At 41.2% G+C, this 18,630-nt stretch overlaps 1 protein-coding gene across 2 annotated transcripts in view; it reads right to left on the reverse strand.

Moving 5' to 3' along the window:
- MMP24 (matrix metallopeptidase 24) overlaps positions 1-18,379 on the reverse strand; it is a 34,243-nt gene extending 15,864 nt beyond the window's left edge. The window contains exons 1-3 of one of the 2 annotated variants that reach the window (XM_081864762.1): positions 18,145-18,379; positions 5,135-5,283; positions 3,287-3,403 (exon numbers count right to left, since the gene is read on the reverse strand). In XM_081864762.1, the coding sequence (XP_081720888.1) occupies positions 3,287-3,403; positions 5,135-5,283; positions 18,145-18,309 (431 nt within the window). In that variant the 5' untranslated portion in view covers positions 18,310-18,379. The remainder of the gene's footprint in view (positions 1-3,286; positions 3,404-5,134; positions 5,284-18,144) is intronic. The other variant, XM_081864763.1, reaches the window with a different exon arrangement.
- Positions 18,380-18,630: the final 251 nt, after the last annotated feature.

An 18,630-nucleotide genomic window follows, 5' to 3' on the forward strand; every position in this document is an offset into this window, starting at 1 on the left:
CATGGCATGCCCAAGAGTTCCTAATTAAAAGAATAAACACAGAAACCAAAGCAAAGTCTGAAAACCTTTAAAATACCAGCACTTAAAAATTTGTTGTAGTCACCAGCATCAACCACTAGAGGGAAGCATGGCTATACATTAGTAGTTGTCAGTCTCTAGTTAAAAAGTAGCTGCAGCCTGAAATTGTACAAGGAATTATCAACAGGGGACTAAATCAATAGCTGCCTATCAAGGCAACTAAAAGGAAAAGATTATCTCCATATAAACGGTGGTGTGGGGTCCAGAGCTTTATTTTTCCGACTGTAAATGCAGTATTAGGCAAGTTTAGCAGTCTCAAGGTTGTAATTAATTATTTTCATTGCTATTATCTTTAGTTTTGGGACCTATAGTTGAGCAAGGTCCAGAGAGTTAGAGCTTAGCCATCTCTGGTTTACCAAATGCAAGTAAAATAAAAATAGTACTAAATTAGATCATGTTCAAATCTAGGGCATCAGAAAATTTTAAAATGTTCCAATACAAATTGACTTATGCAAATAACCCTAATCTGCATTTAAAAATTCCAAATAGTTTTAAATACAAACATTTCTGTAAAACTTGTATCACACTATGGTAATGCATACAAGATGGCAATTTCTTTACGAACACATAGCCTCCAACATTCCTCAGAAAACAGGGACATTCTAGCACGCTTTTTGCTAGAAGTACAGGGAAGGAAATAGAATGGAAGTCCTGTGTTGCACATGGAGTGGAAGCCAGTTGCACATGTGGGCTGATACCATTTAATGCCATCCCATAAACAACATAAAGCATGCACAAATAAATAACAAACACAGACATCTATTTCCAGAAGCACCAACGCGTTACAAACAGTAAGTAAGCACTTTTGCATGAAACTGTAGTCTAGTGCTTGTCCTTCTCTGATCTGTACTAAGTGGCTTATCTTATCACATGATGAGTTTAGGGTCGCCAGATGCAAAAGAAAGCAGGGGTTCAGCGCTTTTGATAATTGTATAGAAGGCTAAATTTCAGCAGGTGTAAAGGTGCAGGGGCCCTGTCCTATTTTGTTCCTGGCCACCAAACTATGATTCTAAACCTGAACACAACCCAAGAGAGGTGGAGCAATCTATTTCTTTTCTAAAAGAAGGATCTTGTTACTATAGCAGCTATCATTAGATTGATAGCTGTGTCCATACTAGAGGTGTGTACAAAGTCTTTCAGGTGTCCTAAAGAATCCCAAATCTTGAAGAATCCCAAATCTCAATCTGTTGCTTTAAGAACACCAGTACAGAAAATCTGTATGAATCTTTGGCTCTTGGACAGTGTTCAATTTGTCCACTTTCATCCCAATCCAGGGTAACAAACAGGCAAACAACACTCTCTGCTTGTGCCACAGCAAGCTTGAGAGAAGCGTGGCGAAGCCATATTGCTGCATGCTTGGAGGCCGAGGAAGGAATTGGCAAATTGTAAAGGTACATATGGAGCTGTCAGACTTCAAAGGGATTTCCCCATTTACTTCAATGAAAGGGGCAACACACACAAAGGAATGCATTCATGGACATTCTACCAATAACTAAGCAAAGAATACAGGGGAATGGAGAGCCTAATTTAAGTCCAATTTTAACATGGAACTTTTGGCTCCTACTTTTTTTTTTTTTAATAAAGTAAGCTAAAAATACCATTATCTATTGAAATTCATCACTTAGGCAGACTGAAATGTAGCATTCTCCCTGAAGCAGACTTTGCAATCACTTCCATCTTGCAAGGTTGGAATAAATTAAGATAAAATAACTAACAAAGTCACCTTTTCAGCTAAGTTTAGAGGGAGTAAGTGTGTCAGACATCAGATTAAAGATAGCAAAAATAAATGATTAACGGGCTTTAAAGAAAGAAAGAAAGAAAGAAAGAAAGAAAGAAAATACCCTGTTGTCTTTTTACTTATAAATTCCTTTGCAGTTAGCAATGAAGGAGAAATCCATTTTAAGCTAATTTTATACATGGAATTTGACAGTCAAGCTTTGCCTGGGTCAGACTACCTGCTGCATTGAATGCCCGCTTATGTCCAAGTCACTCATTAATTGTGTTGTTTTTTAACAAAATGTCTGACTAAGTATATCCAAAAAATGTGAGCAAAAAAAATAAATGGGTAAAGGTAAAGGTAAAGGTAAAGGACCCCTGGACAGTTAAGTCCAATCAAAGGCCAATGTGGTTGCGGTGCTCATCTCACTTTCAGGCCAAGGGAGCTGGTGTTTGTCCACAGACAGCTTTCCAGATCATGTGACCAGCATGACTAAACCGCTTCTGGTGCACAGAATACTATGACGGAAGCCAGAGCACACAGAAATGCCATTTACCTTCCCGCCACAGTGGTACCTGTTTATCTACTTGCACTGGTATGCTTTCAAACTGCTAGGTTGGCAGGAGTTGGGGCAGAGCAACGGGAGCTCACACCGTCGTGGGGATCTGAACCACGACCTTCTGATTGGCAAGCCCAAGAGGCTCCGTGGTTTAGACCACATTGCCGCCCACATCTCTATGTATACAATATGTATAACACATAAAAGTATCAAGCCCCGTGTGGTGCTATATTTGCATAAGACATAATAAATGCCCTTTTGGACCAGGCAGTGGCCCATCTAGTGACACAGCCTTGTTCTCACAGTGGCCCACCAGATGCCCCTGGGAAACCCACAAGCAGAACCCGAGTGCAACAGCACTCTCCCTTCCAACAACTAGAATTCAGAAGCATACTGCCTCTGACAGTGGAGGCAGCACAATTTTATAAGTATAAACAAATAAATATTTTTAAAGAGTTATATCATTTTTGTGTGAATGCTTAGAATCACAGAATGGTAGAGTTGGAAGGGCCCACAAGGGTCATCCAATCCAACCCCCTGCAATGCAGGAATCTTTTGTGGGACTCAAACCCATGCTATGGTGACTAATATAATACAATATAATATAATGCTTCCATAATTGTTTGTATTTTCATTTTATAGATAGGAAACAGAAGCTGGGAGACAGTGGTTTGACTTGCCACTCCTGTCACATGTCTTCTGGGGCAATTTGGGAGTAGGCAGTATCTCTGAAGGGAAGAGATTTGGACTAGGTGCCTCCAATTGCTTATCCTTACTGAAAATGTGTATCCTGGGCATTTATATGCAGCAGGCTATTAAATAAGTCAAAATTACCTAGGGATATTGATTGCTACATAACATACAAACATGCACCCTATAGAACTCAGTTGAATATCTATGTATTGAACTTTAAAATACTGGATTATACACACCTGTATGTGATATGCTTCTGCCTCCACTTTTGTCCAGTTAGTGCATATCGCTTGCTCCTTCGTCTATGGCTTAGGTGGGGATGATCAGGAACACCACAGCGAGGCTTCTTCATCCACCTAGAAAGCGAAATATTCCCTAGTGAGTCTGGGAAATATGCTAAATGACATGGTTATGAGCTAGGCTGTCCTGTTTGGTGGTTCAGCTACAAATAATGAATGCTAATTAATGGGCAACCGAGATAAACTAGGAATGCAGATTACACCTGCCTGCCTAAGGGTGTTCTGCCCGGAGGGCCGGCGCTGAAATGGAATAAAGAAAAGGGCAGCTTGAACTGGGCCAGAAAAAGAGCTTTTAGAGTTTTTGAAGCAGGGTAGCAAGAAGCAATCTTGAGGGCTTGCTGTTGCTTTTGGAGACTGAAGATGTTTAAGAACTAGTGCCACTTTCATGCATGCAGTTTCTCCTATCCTTTCAAGGCTCCACACATTTTCAGGATTCTCTTTCTTCACAGGGAAACTGCAAAACAACAGCAACAACAAACAAAAAAAGCACCTGTCTCTGGAATTTCCAAATCACTCAGGAAAGTGGGGAGGGAGCTTAAAACAATATTTTAACAATGACTTGGATCCATTATAGATTAAAGGACCCTGACCATTAGGTCCAGTCATGGCCGACTCTGGGGTTGCGGTGCTCATCTCGCTTTATTGGCCGAGGGAGCTGGCATACAGCTTCCGTTGTCGTGTGGCCAGCATGACTAAGCCGCTTCCGGTGAACCAGAGCAGCACAAGGAAACGCTGTTTACCTTTCCGCCAGAGCGGTACCTATTTATCTACTTGCACTTTGATGTGCTTTCAAACTGCTAGGTTGGCAGGAGCAGGGACTGAGCAACAGGAGCTCACCCCGTCGCGGGGATTCGAACCGCTGACCTTCTGATCGGCAAGTCCTAGGCTCTGTGGTTTAACCCACAGCGCCACCTGCGTCCCTCCATTATAGATTAGACAAAAGTAAAAATACCAATACATTTACCAATCAGTTTATCTACATTCTGAGCTGTAGGAAGCAGGAAGGGAGGAAAGTTGACATTCATATAACTATGTGTACATAAGAGCCAAACTATTTGCTCTTAATGTGTGATTTTTCTTTCAGAAGTAGCTAATGCTCCTCTGCCCATGTAAATTTCAGGAATGGGGTTCCCCTGTTCCAGATTGCAATTGCAGCACACTAGAGGGCTAAAGAACTCTCCGCTCCATGCCAGAGTTCCAATATGGAACATCACTCCCCACAACCGTCCTGCTCTGCTAGTTATTTCTGCAAGAAAAATTGTGTGTGCATTAATAACATCTCATGCAGTTTGGCACTACACAAATCAGTAAAGATCAGGCTCAGATTATGTCAGAGACGCATTTTGAAATAGCATATCTTCCAGAATATAGAATGGTTTAAGATATAGAACTGCAATACCTCTGTATATATGGGATTTAGACAAAACACAATAATGGTTATATTATACATTGCACACAATGTTATTTTTGCATGTCTCTGTGATGCACAGAGTTCCAGTTGTTAAACCGATTTAATTAAACCAGCACAAATCCCTGTATGAACACACTTATTTTGGATTTAACATGGATTATGTTAGTTGATCAGTTCATTTCCAGTTAAATTTATTTAGCAAGAAATGGGGCTTGGTTGGCCATTTGAGCCAGGAGTCAGAGACATGTTCTGTTCCAGAGAATACATAAGCACCACGTGAATTTATGCAGGTCCACATTATACAGGATTTCATCCAGCAATTAATGATGATTTTGGTGAATACAATGCTTTCAACTGTTTACAAAAGTAACTCTTACTCAATAGTCGTTGGGTCCAACACTCCTGTCACAGGGATGCCATAAAACTGCTGCATAGTGGTGACTGCAGACTGCATAACTTTTCCTGAGTGCAGAGCAGACATTCGGGTGTCAGAAGGGAGCAGATAACCATAGGTTTTTAACCAGCTCTGAAAAATATGGTAAAGCGAAACCACGTTTACAACATAGTCTGATTTGACAGTATATATAAGCAGGTTAGATGTGTTATTTTTAAAGTGTTACACTCTATTAGTTTTAATGTACAGTGGTACCTTGGGTTACAGACGCTTCAGGTTACAGACTCCGCTGACCCAGAAATAGTGCTTCAGGTTAAGAATTTGTTTCAGGATGAGAACAGAAATAGTGCTCCGGCGGCATGGCAGCAGCAGGAGGCCCCATTAGCTAAAGTGGTGCTTCAGGTTAAGAACAGTTTCAGGTTAAGAACGGACCTCCGGAACGAATTAAGTACTTAACCCGAGGTACCACTGTAAATCCAAAGCTGAAACATTTTGCTGCATATTTTGAGCTCATTCATTCTGCTTGGTATATCTGAATACATGCTGTTTTGAGGATAACAATAAAAGTACAACATGAGCAAAGCCTGATTGCCATAATCAGTGCTAGTTTGCTAACCTCCCAGGGGTGGTTGAATTACAGTTTGTGTGCAAATTTATCTCTTTTGTCTGCATACAGGTCATTAGTGTACATATCTCAATTTCAGCTGATGTGCTTATTTTAAAGTATATGCCAGGTGGTTCTGAGGGTGGAGGGTAGATTGCCCACACATTTTTGTTTCACACTCTTGTGTTTTTTTTTTGTCATACCCAAAATGTATAAACCTGTTTACAATAGTAGTCCGCATGGTTTTTGTGTTATCAAAGTGCTGCAGACTACATAGAGTTCCAATGAGAATCAAATTAGGGTGTGACAAGACAATGTAGGAAATTAATGCATTTAAATATGACCAATATTTGAAAGACTTTAAGAACACATTCAAAGGAAAAAATTAAAACATTGTCTTATAACAGATCAGACTATTTGTTCCTCTAGTCTCGACCATGGCTGTCCAGTCTGACTGGAGGAAGCCTCAAGCAAAGGACTGTCCTGTTTCCAAACAAAGCTTTGGTTCAAACTATATGTGACAGTGCCTGTTCAAGATCTCCCTCTACTGCATATAAAATGGGGGAAGGGAATAAAGTCACCATTAGTCCATAGAATTCTAAAAGGAATATGTACTCTTAGGTAAACAGCTAGGATTAAAATTTGATATTAGATTAAAAAGTGAAAAAGTTAGTTCTCTATTGAAAGTAAGTCATAAAGCAACCTTAACTGGTGTTGCTACCTAATAGGATTTACCAGCATAACACACACAATGTTTGCAAATTCTGATGATAAGATGTTTACAGACCTGTCATGTATAGAGCAGAGCTCACAAGTTAAACCAATTCAACATATTTTCAATGTAGCAGTAATGTCTTAGGTTTTGACATCAACCAATGTAACTCTATTGCACAACTATTACAGACTACAGTAGTAATTTACTCAAAATAGTCTACATTCTGAGGACTAAAAATGTTGCGTTGATGACATTTTTTAAAAATAGCATGCTTAGGACCTTTCTTTCTTAACAAAAAGCAGCCACACCAGGAGAAGGACAGGGTGAGAAGAGGCAGGGAAGAGATCATGCTTGGGACTTGGAAAGAGGGTTAGGATTGAACTCTTTCTTCCATACTGTTTCTATATAAAATATCCCCACAAAGCTGTTATATACTGCAACATTTCTCCAATTATACTTGTATTTTCTCTTTCATAAATACATAGCAATATCCAGTTGTGCGCATCTACTCGTGCAATGGATTTTCACTCGCATGACTTTGTTCATATATATATATATATATATATATATATATATATACACACACACATATATTAATATATTTATGTTGTATTTAAAATGCTAAATAACTCAATCCCAGAACAACAGTCCAGGACAAAAATAACAGCAAATAATGATATGGCAAAGAGTTGAAGAAATAAAAAATTAAATGGGGTTAGACATATAGAGGAATTACCGTACCATAACAATCTAGATTAAAACTTACACCCATTGGATACATGGCCACTAATTTTCAGTAGGTAGGCACTGATCATAATCACTTGAGCCATTTGCAACATGATTTTATATTTGCAGTTAACAATGAAAAATATTTAAAGACAGTTCAATTTAATGAAATCCTAAACAAATGTCTCACCCGAAGCCTGAGAAACAAAACTTCATTGATTTGAGCCAATACATTCTGAAAGGCATTGGTCCCTCTGCCTCAACTATACAGCCAGCCCACCTAGGTAATTTGCACATTGTTGAGTATATTTTAGAAATGTATTTTGCTTTAATTTGAAAGCTGCATAATCCTGCTCTGCTGTTAACTTAATACATAAAAATACACAAGTTGTCTCAATTTATGTCATTAGGTCTAATAAGACAGATTTTATAAAAAATAATAATGCACAATGGTGTCGCAACGCTGACTTGCATCCATTTAAGAGGATTTACTAAATGACAGCCCAGGGTGACCACATATTTATTTATTTGCAGCCATTTCCATTATCACCTACACTGCAGAATACAGGATAAACCAATTAGTATGTCAATATAGGTGGATCACCTCTCAGGGAAAGCTTGGGAGAAGAGGTATATGTTAAGCAGGTACCTAAATGCCATATTGTAGGTCTCTGCCTAGTGTTCATTGCAAGCACATTTTGAAGGGCAGGTATCATGACACTAAAAGCTCTGGTCTTAATGGACAAAACACAAAATTCATGCAGCACTACTATAAGTGCCTCAAGCACCTGAATATACCTGAGGTCTTGTGAATCAAATCTACATACTGGTAGGATTCCTACATGAAAATGCCCTTGTTTTTTTCAAGGCAGAGGTGCTTTATTGTTATGGGTTTTTCTTTTTCCTTTGATTCTCGTTTTGCATTATTGAAAATATATAAAGGCAGTAAAAAGGGGTGGGGGTGGGCAGAGGTATCAGCCAGCCAGTTTTTAGATTCCAGATGTATTAAAATGACAAAAACAAAATCCTGAGTCATTAAGCCATAGAAAGGCTATTAGGCAGACACAACATCTGCTCATCAGTTAGCTACACAAATAATTTTGGGGGCTTCCAGGATAAGGTATCATCAATTTTAGGGCTAGCTGTTGGTTCCATTGAAAGGCAGTGTTCTCCTATATTGCTCATCAAGGAGGATTGTTCTTGGGGTATGCTTTCAAAACTAAAATCCTACTTTATTTGTCTCTGCTAATTATCTAGGATCTCAATTGCTAAACACTCCAAACTAAGATCATAGGTATCTTTGATCACAAAAGCCCAATTTTTCAATCCAAAAAGTTCTGACATATTGATCTCAATTTACCACAAATCCAGCTCAACAACAATGTCAACAAGCCTTCTTCTCTCAGGGCTTGGGTAAGCTTCCTCTAACCATACAAGAGGAGAAACCAATACACCTTTATCTTTTATGCCCCTATTAGGTCACTGTGATCTGTGAGAGGGCTTATTCTGCAAGTTCCAAAGCTATCAGAGGCCTGCTCCACAGTAATTCTGAACAGGGGCAGCCACACTGAAAGCCCTGCTCTGTGTTACAGTATTCCTGACAAGATACAGCAAGTGCCCACTGGCTACACTTTCTGGAAACAATTGAGGACATTTTTATTCCAGCTACATGAATGGGTTTCTGCCATGGGTGTCTATTCTGTATTGGGATATATGTTATTTGTGTGTTTATCTTCAATTGTTTGATTGTTTTTAAGGTGCTTTTATTTCACATCACATTGAGAACTGTGTGTAAGTGGTTATTAAAATATAAATAAATAAAAACACATCAATGGTAGGCAACCTTATTCCTCAGAGAAAGAAGCTGGGCCCTTCATATTTTTTCAAGGTGTGTTTATTAAAAGCAGGAAGTATTAGAATTCTTTCACACCAACATTTTACCAAATTACCAAGCCAAATTATCATGTTTTTGGAACTCATTTTTTAATTGGGGCATCTATATGTCGTTATCATCATTTTGTAGGATTTCCCCATCTTTTTTTCTGCAGAAAACCTGATTGTATTGAACAACAATGCAGTTCTACCTGTGGAACAGACGTTCTTCTTCCTACCCTGTTCCTTCCAGCCCTCACGTGCACCCTCCAAAGGGCTGGGGACCCTGCAGAGCAGATTTGCGGAGGAAAGGAAATGTTAAGCCCCTTTATGCTAGCACCAGAAACATGCACAGCACCAGAAACCTGCTACAGTACGTGCCCCAGAAGAAAATGGGATATCCCATTTTTTCATGCAAGATTGCGGCAACCCTTTTGAGTGCCATACCCTTGCCCTTGCCTTTTGGGGGTGGCAAGAGCAAGGCATGGGTCATGTGACTCACCCAGAAGATCATCTCAGAAGATGTATGTCCCTGTCTTGAGTCTGAAAAAGTCGGGTGGTACGGATACAGCCCTTAGCTGTAATATGTGCAGTGCTTTATCGAGCAAGTGAGGCTATCCCCATGCATCTATACTAGGAGATGGAGAACCTGCAGCCATAAAAAATATTGTTGGACTCCAGCTGCCCTCAGTTTCAGCAAACATGGCCAGTGGTGAGGGGTGATGGGAGTTGTAGTCTAGCAGTATCCAAAGGGCCACAGGTTCCCCATTCCTGGTACACCCGATGCATGCCATTTTTGTGAGTGTGATGATGATGATGATAATTTTAAAAATCTGTCTTATTTGCACTAAAACGCACTTTTGCTTGTTTAATTATTAAAATAATTGTTGGTGTTTTAGCACCAACTAAAAAGGCATGACTTTCCTGGTAAGTTGCATTTTACTGGGCTACTTCCCCCACCACTACGAGTTTCCCTTTTAATTTCAGCTTTAAACTTTTAGCATCTCTCTTCACATTTGTGTGTGTGTGATAATCAAACAAGAGAGCAAAAATAAAAAGCACTTAAAGCAATTATTGGGCAGAGCTAGGCGACAAGGGGAGACAAGAGAAAGCAGGCTGAAATCACTTAGTGATGACAAGGGAATTGTATAGCTGCACCCTCCCAGGCAGAAAATCAACCCATAAAGGTAATGGTAGACATAAATGGCAGTGTTGCAGGCTGGCCTTGCCTTCAAGGCAGTTGGCATTCCACACAGATGGATCCCCCATATTCTCTCCCCTTGTTACTCTCCTGTAACTGTACATTTTGGAGAACTAAGAATTATGCCCATTATTTCAGGATGCAAAAGATTGATTTTACCTGCACTCGCTTTTGACCTTAAGACGGGTCTCAGAAATCTTTCAGCTTTCTTAGGATGTTTAAAAATTTGCCTCTGTTTACTAGGCACATCATTACTTTCTCCAACTCTAGCAGAACAACTGCAGGAAGACAATTTCCAAAACTATAACACATTTAAGTTAGAGGATTATTATGGGTGGCACCAAACCCATTGGCAGACCACCTCTGTGTTACAAAGATGTCTGCAAACGTGATTTGAAGGCTGGCAGCATCAACAACCGCAGTGCCTGGAGACAGGCAGTCAGGTTGTGCATCCATCGCAGCCACCAGAGGGGGAATGACCACTGGGAGGAGTGCAGAGAAGAAACGTCATGGTGCATCTACGGCATCATAACCAGATACCTTCATCTGCCCCAACTGCAACAAAACATGTCTCTCCTGTATCGGTCTCTACAGCCACAGCAGGTGCTGTAAATTTCTAACAGTGACTTCACCGCCAAAGGCACACTCTGCCCCATCTACCAACACAGACAAATGCCAACAACAGCATATCAAGGATGATTAGACACTGCAAAAGAAAGCTTGAAAGTGAGAATATGTTTGTTTTTTTCAGTCTTCAGGTGACCATAAACTATATAAAAAAGAATAGCCATATAAAATGGGTTAAAATGAGTTTTTTGACAGGATTGACAGCTTCCCCTTCAGAATCAGTAAAGTGGCATTCAAAACCCCACAGTGCATTAACATTTCTTACAGTTTTCCCTGAAACCTAGGAAAATGACCAATTTAGTACTTTGATTCCTGCAGTGGCAGAGCTAAGGCAGAAACTCGTGTTTCACCCAAACATCTGAAACTCCCCCCCCCCCAGGGTTACAGTATTTCTTTTGGATTCAATAATAAAAACTCATTTATGAGTTTTGAGGTCTGAATTATAGGACCAAGGTATTTTAATATGCACAAAGCATTTTCCCCCTCTTCTATATACTTTTAATCTGATTAACTTTTCAGAAAGCAGAGAACTTAAAACATTCAGGTGCATGAGTTCATATAAATGATACTGCCAGAAATGTATGGGGAAATGTACTCAAACAAAATGTTAACAGAAGAAAAACGGGGAAAAAACTGAGAATCCTAATGCCTGCCTGAAACAGTTCACTGGATTTCTCACATTAAAACTATAGGTGGAACAAATATTCTAGAAAACTCATCTCTGTACTGGGAAATTGAAACAGTTGGCATTTTATGTACCACCCTGGAAGACAGTGGTCAAAAAGCCTTTTGCTGTCATCGGAAAAATGTTTCTCACTTTGTTTCAATTTTTTCTAGCTTCAGCTATGAAACACTATTTAATTCCTTAGTTGGCTATATTAAATAATTTTCTAATATTAGTGTTGCCTCTGTAAGAATCTCAATTCAGTGAACAGAACTCACTTTTCCTGTTGGATAGATGAAAAGGGGTAAACCAGCTAACACTGACCTGATTCACATGGATTATTAAGTCATTTTTTAGTGTTCTGTGTGAACATTGCCCAGTGGCTCAACTATGGCGTGATTATAGCCAACAAACCACAATCTGACGCCATGGCTTGTTGTTGGCTTATGAATCTTGATTTGTTTTAACTATGACTTGATATTATGTGGAAAACTAGCACCCTTCCTTAACCATGAGATGTTTGGCCACCTAACCTCAGAGCTCATCACGCTTACAAAGGTTCAAGTAGCTGAAAAACAAACCAAGCTTCAAATAAATAAGCCATGGTTTGTTGATTGACTGTGGGACAACTGGTAGCTACAGTAACTCATGGTTTCTTATACGAGCCATAGCTTAGTGTTGCATGTGAAGCAGATCAGCCAAGGGTGGCAGGGCGGGGCAGCTGCCCCCATCAATAAAATTCAATAAAAATACATGGCAAACTGAGGTTCTGCCTCCCCCTGCTGCTAACAAAAGGCCTGCCCCCCCCCCCACAAAAATCCTGGCTACGCTAATGCTTGGATCTATCTTTAACTTATTGCCCCCCAAATGCCCAATGTTTTAAATATTCAGTCATTGATACAGTAGACAGGAATTCAATATCAAAATTATAACAGATTATGGCAAGGTGAAAGAACATGGACTACATAATAAGAATGTGTTTAGTGGAGGTCTTTGGTGAACTGCCAAAAACTGGTAAACTGATGTATCCAATTTAGATTGATATTAGACAAACTATGATAGACGTTAGCATACATTGCAGCCTAATTGATCATGCTATTCATACACACACGTATGCTATGTACAAACATTTCCCAAAAGAAAAAGAAGTAACATAGGACAATATCCAATGAATTAGTTATGTTAGTGCAAGGATTTCGGGTTGTATAACAGAACTTCTCCACCCCCTCCTCCCCCTACACCCCTAAACCTATTCTGTGTCATCCCCCCCCCAACCCTCTGGAGAAGATTTGTGGTGTGTAAGAGGGGGAAAGAGAGGAAGGGGAGCTCCATTGCACAAACACAAATCCTTGTGCTAATGCAACTTATTTTTGATGCTGCCTATAATTTTGGAAACATTAAACAGAGCTTGCTGTGGAGGAAAGGTATTTAATAACACTTTTAGTAGCTTCTTCAAAACTACTAAAGTCAAAGCTACTTCAAAGTCAAAGAAAACCAAACTTAAATGTGAAAATTATTTTTATGAAGACATCAAGTCAATAGAGTAGAGGACAATGTTTAAAGCTTCTCAAGATACATTAAGAACAGAAATAAACAACTGAACCATAAAGGAGAGAGCAGTAACCACATAACATTACTGTGATTATGGAGAAAGTTACAGTTACAGTATTTATTTACTCCTTTAAAATAGAAGCTGAGACATGGACGCCTAATGATCCAACAGAATATTTTAACATGATCATCTTTTCACTCTACAATTAGTGTTAGAAACTGCATGATATTGAATCTTATGGTTAGAGTAAAATGGCTATGATCTAAAAAACCACAGAGCTGGCTCCATACACCTGTGCTAAACACTCCTTCCAACATTTTGTATTCCCCATAAGGATTGCCTCAGTTGACCAGTAGCTTGAAGCAGGACAGCCATAACTGCTCTGCAACAATTTCAGTTTCATGGAGATTTAAATAATTTATATTATCTTGCATTATATTTTAATTATGAGCAGACAAACCGATACCTGAAGGAAAGCTTCTATGAGTTCTACAATGCATGCCTCAAATGACTAACAGCCCAATCTCAACACTTGCTGCATCAGCAAACAATTCCTTCAGATGGAATATATTGACTGCTGTTTCAACATATCACAAAAAGGATCTGGGCAGATAAAAAAATTCATTATCACCTAAACTGACTTTGGTTCACATCCGTGTTTGGATTTTGGGAAGAACTATGGTGTAATTTCTGTTGGATGAAATCTTTCTGCTATTGTCACTCAAGACAAACTCAAGAGTTTGTGTAAGGGGAGAAATATTTTTGTTTCAAAGGACTACCAACCATGAACAAATGTCTAGCAATGTAAACTGAACTTTAGAATAAATATTCAGAGATTTGAATTAAGGCTCAAAGCAAACAGACAATTGCCCTAAAATGGCAATATATACATATCTTTGTATTTACCTTTTAGGTTGTGGGCCTGTTTCAACAATTCACATAAGTGCCTAGTAGAAATATCATTTATGGAAATAGCAGGATTTACCTGTATACAAATGGGTCTTACTCAAAAATGCCAGAAAGCTACTTTGCAACTACTCATTTCTAACCCAGAATTACATTCTCTGCAAGGAGACTAGTTAATGTCACCCTACACAGTATCTGCACCTTGTGTTCATTGATCTGATGCTGAAGTCCACAAAGTACTTAGTACTTCAGTACTTAGCAAGTGAATATAAAGTAAAGCACCAGGGACTTCATGCATCTGTAGACTAACTGTCAAACCCAAGGGGGGGGGGAGGAGCTATACATTTACTTGAAAATTGCATGTCTAATGGTACCTGTAGTATATTTGCTTCTCATTTTTATTGCTTATGAATTGCTTATGAGGATGGCTTTTCTCTATACTTTTCATACACGGCTATGCTGCCTCCACAATACAACGCAACAACAACAACAACAACAACAACAACCAGTATGAACCTGTGCCAGGTAGTGTGTACAACCTTGCCCATTAACAATATAATTCTGGGCTAGAGACCCAACTATTCGTTCAAATATTTCTATATTCAAATAGATTTATCGTAAATGCTTCTATAAAACTCGAGCAAATTATGTCATATTATTTTCTATCATTTGAATGAACTTGAGAATGGTAGCTACTCCTAGTTCAAATGGCTTGAGAACTAATGGTTCAAACTTCATGAAAAATGGCACCCAGGAGGACCATAGTTCTTCCCAAAATCTAGTTTAAAAATACTTGGGTAAATGCTGTTAATGACTCTATTGTTTCAATTCATTTTATGCTTCTTTACATCTATGTTTCTAGCTTTCATTGCTCTCCTCTACTCTTCCCCTGCTCCATATCATAAATCCAGATAGCATAACTGCATAGTTTTACATATATTTATTGATTGCATAGCATGTAATTAATCTATTGATCATTCACATTGTCAATTAAACTTGGCTCCATTAGCCTATGTTTGCAACTAAGGCTGTAATCCATCTGTCCCCTTCTGCTTGTCAGTGGGAGATGGAAAGCAGAGCTCACTCCATCAGCTCTGCTGTGACAGACCAGCTCCATCAGGACTCCTCTCCCTCAACTTTCACCTTGAAGCAGCCATTTCATCAGACTGCCTCTGTGAGAAAGATAGGAAGCAGGGCTCATTGCTATCAGGCACATCCTACCTCTGAATTGTACCAGAAGCTGGTCATTATAAGAACAGCTGTTTAAGAATTGGGGCCTGAGTTTGATTCTGTGTGCAGGAAGGGACTATATATATATTAAAATGTATTGTATGGGAGCCTTTTTGGCTAAAGAGCAGGGTACAAACGCTCTAAATAAATATATAAATCCTAACCACAGCTACTCAGAAGTCAGTCCCATTTAATTCAATGGGGTTTACTCACAGTTAAATGGGGTTGGGAATACAGTATAAGACTGCAATCCTATACCCACTTACCTTGGGGCACATCCAACTGAACTTGGATGGGAATTACTTCTGAACAGATATGCATATATTTCACTATAAAGGAGGATCTCTCTGCAATTGCAACCCTGCATCTAGTTACTCGGGTACAGAACTCATTAAATTAAAGGAAACTTAACCATGCATAATTAAGGGCAGGAATGCATCCACAGCTATCACACAGCAGCACTACCACTGGGGGTGCACACATGCCATGGTAGTTTCTCTGCTCATAGAATCCTATCCAGAGAATGTTAGGCTACAGTCCTACACACACTTACATGGGAGTAAATCCTATTGAACTGAATGGAATTCCTTCTAAGGAAACATCTTTAAGAATGCACTATTTGTTTCACTTAACATTAGCTGTGATGTGATCCACTTGTCCCATTGATTTCAAATGGCCAAAATGTAACTTTCTCCAAATTGGGGCCACGGAACTGTAGCATATTAAATGTAATTAGCACAAGCTCCTTCATTACAGGAACATTCACCTGCACATACACACCCAACTCTACAGATCAGCCTTTCTCAGCCTTGGGTCCCCAGATGTTGGACTACAACACCCATTAACCCTAGCTAGTAGGACCAGTGGCCAGGGATGATGGAACTAGTGGAACTTATTTCAGCTACTTGAGGCATGCCCAAATGCTTGGCTGCACCCATAATGATACAACATCCCCACCCCTCTCCCAAATTACTTTAGAAAGTTTCCTCAGTCTATGGATGTGTAAACCTGCCAATTCCACTTTCTTCCAGTCTTAAATTCAGTTATCCATATCCTCACAGCAGCTTGAGATTTATTTATTTTTAAAAGTTCATGAAAATTTGGCCTTTTTGTACAAATTTCTCCTAATACAGTATACACTCTTGTATGTAAAAAAGGTAAAGGAACCCCTGACCATTAGGTCCAGTCATGACCAACTCTGGGGTTGCGGCACTCATCTTGCTTTATTGACCAATTGAGACGGCATACAGCTTCCGGGTAATATTGCCTAAAATATACCTTTTTTGCCAAACAAATTTCCCTAATGCATTTTGTATATTATTTTCAAGAATATATATATCTGAATGCACATTTTACTAGAGTATATGCATTTCTGTACATAGTACTTGTCTGAAGGACAGCACTGCAAGATCTGAGAAAGTGCTTATTTCGAAGAATGGTTGTTCATGTATTGCTGCAGAAAACGTGGATTAGGCAGATTTGCTCTTAAATGCAAACAATAAAAATGTCTTCCCCAGTCCTATCTCAGGGTCAATAGTGGTTTAGCATGTGATGTGAGGGGCTGCTGCTGCTGTTAGAGCAATGTCAGCTACAAGATCCTTGGGGCATCTCACCAGCAGCCATTGGTCAGTAGCAGTCAATGTTAACAAACAGACCAGCAGTTCCCATGTATCAGAAGTTTTATGCACAGGTTTGCTAGCCTGTCACTGCTCTGTGAAGGTTCTACAGTTGCAGTTAACTGGACTGTCCTTACCTCCTACCCACCTCATTAATTTAACCCTTCTAAATCGGTATATTCAAGACGGAGTAGGTAATAACACTCAGCTATATTGACAAACAAAACTGCACACCTCATTTAACTGGCCAACCGCATCCTAAACGCTAAAATGTGCATTGTCAACCATGCGTATCTTCGTCCTTAAAAGTTGTGCCTGGTTGCATTTTCACACCATGTTTTTCTATTATTCCTATTATTGATGGAAGGCATTAACACTGAGACATGTACCAAACAACACCATAAAAAGCTAGCAAAAGGAAAAGGGTACAGGAATATAATTTACAGACCCAAAATCAACAGCACCATTAACGTTTAGGCAGCGCCGTGCTTCTCCCTCTGTGCCTGCGCTGCTGGCCACAAAAGCGGTGCATGCTGCTCAATAACATGTATGCACGTTCTTACATACTGGCAGATCTTTCCCATGAACGCACCATTAGGGGCGTAAAAGAAAGAACATTTTCGAGTCGTCGTCGTCCCCCCCCCCCCCCCCGGGAGAAGCTGGCTCACATGTTTCAAGTGCCCATTTCCATTAGACCAGGGCACCCCGATTCACCTTTTCCTCCCTCGCGCATCCTAGCCACCGTCCTCCATGGCATCATGGCATTGCCCCTGACCCCCACAATCGCCGCCGCCGTCCCTGATTCCCTGCAGGCGGAAGAGAGCAGCTCAGGCCCCTTCCCCTGAGGACCCCACGCCAGACCTCCGAGGCAGCGGCACCCAAACATATCTCCCCCCATCAGCAGCCTTCCTGGAGATCCCCACTCCTTCCTCTGGGGGAAGGAAAACAGCCAACAACACCCCCCAGGCGCCGGGAGGAGCCCCTCGACCCGCGTCCACCTTCATTTAATTGGAGACAACGCTGCCGTGCCAGGAGGAGAGCGAGGAAGGGGGGCACCCCAGCAGCCCCTCCCTGTCTCTGCCAGCCTTGCCAGCCTTGCCAGGCTGGGCAAGGTCCAGCTCCACCTCGCCTCCACCTGCCCTCCCCTTCAGCCGGGGGGCGACCCAGCAGGCCGCCCCCCCCCCGCCCAGGTTTCCGTGCCCGGGGGCTGGGAGCGGGGGCGACGCCCGGGGATGGAGAGGAAGGAGCAGCTTCCCATTTGTCTCCCTCACGGCACCCACCCAGCCAGGCGGCTCGCCGCTCCCTGTCCCTACCGGGCCGACGCTGGTGTCCCCAGAAGCGCAGAGCAGGGGGGCGCAGAGGAGGAGGAGGAGGAGCAGGCGGCGGCACCCCCAGGCAGGGGCTCCACGGCATCCCCGCTGCCTCCGCTCCATGGCGGGGCCCATCCCTGCACCTGCTCAGGCAGGGAGAGCAGGGCCTGGCCGACCGCGCATGCGCCCGGCCACAGAGGTGGGAAGGGGACGCGATGCAACTCAACCCCGCTGGTTCCTTGAGGTAATTTCGCGCGCGCGCGCAAACCCAGGGACACACACACAGAGAGAGAGAGACGCACACGCAGACAGTGCCCACCGCCCGCCCTGGGAGCCTCCTTCCCAGGTGGCGGGAAAGAAAGATTTCCGTTCCAGGTCTCCCTGTCTGAAGGGCGCGCCTTGGAGAAGCTCGCCAAGGGTGGGCACCATGGGTGGCAAACGCGGCGCCGCTTGAGG

This window comes from Podarcis erhardii (genome assembly GCF_964252035.2).
Source record: "Podarcis erhardii genome assembly, chromosome: 6".
Lineage (NCBI taxonomy): Eukaryota > Metazoa > Chordata > Lepidosauria > Squamata > Lacertidae > Podarcis > Podarcis erhardii.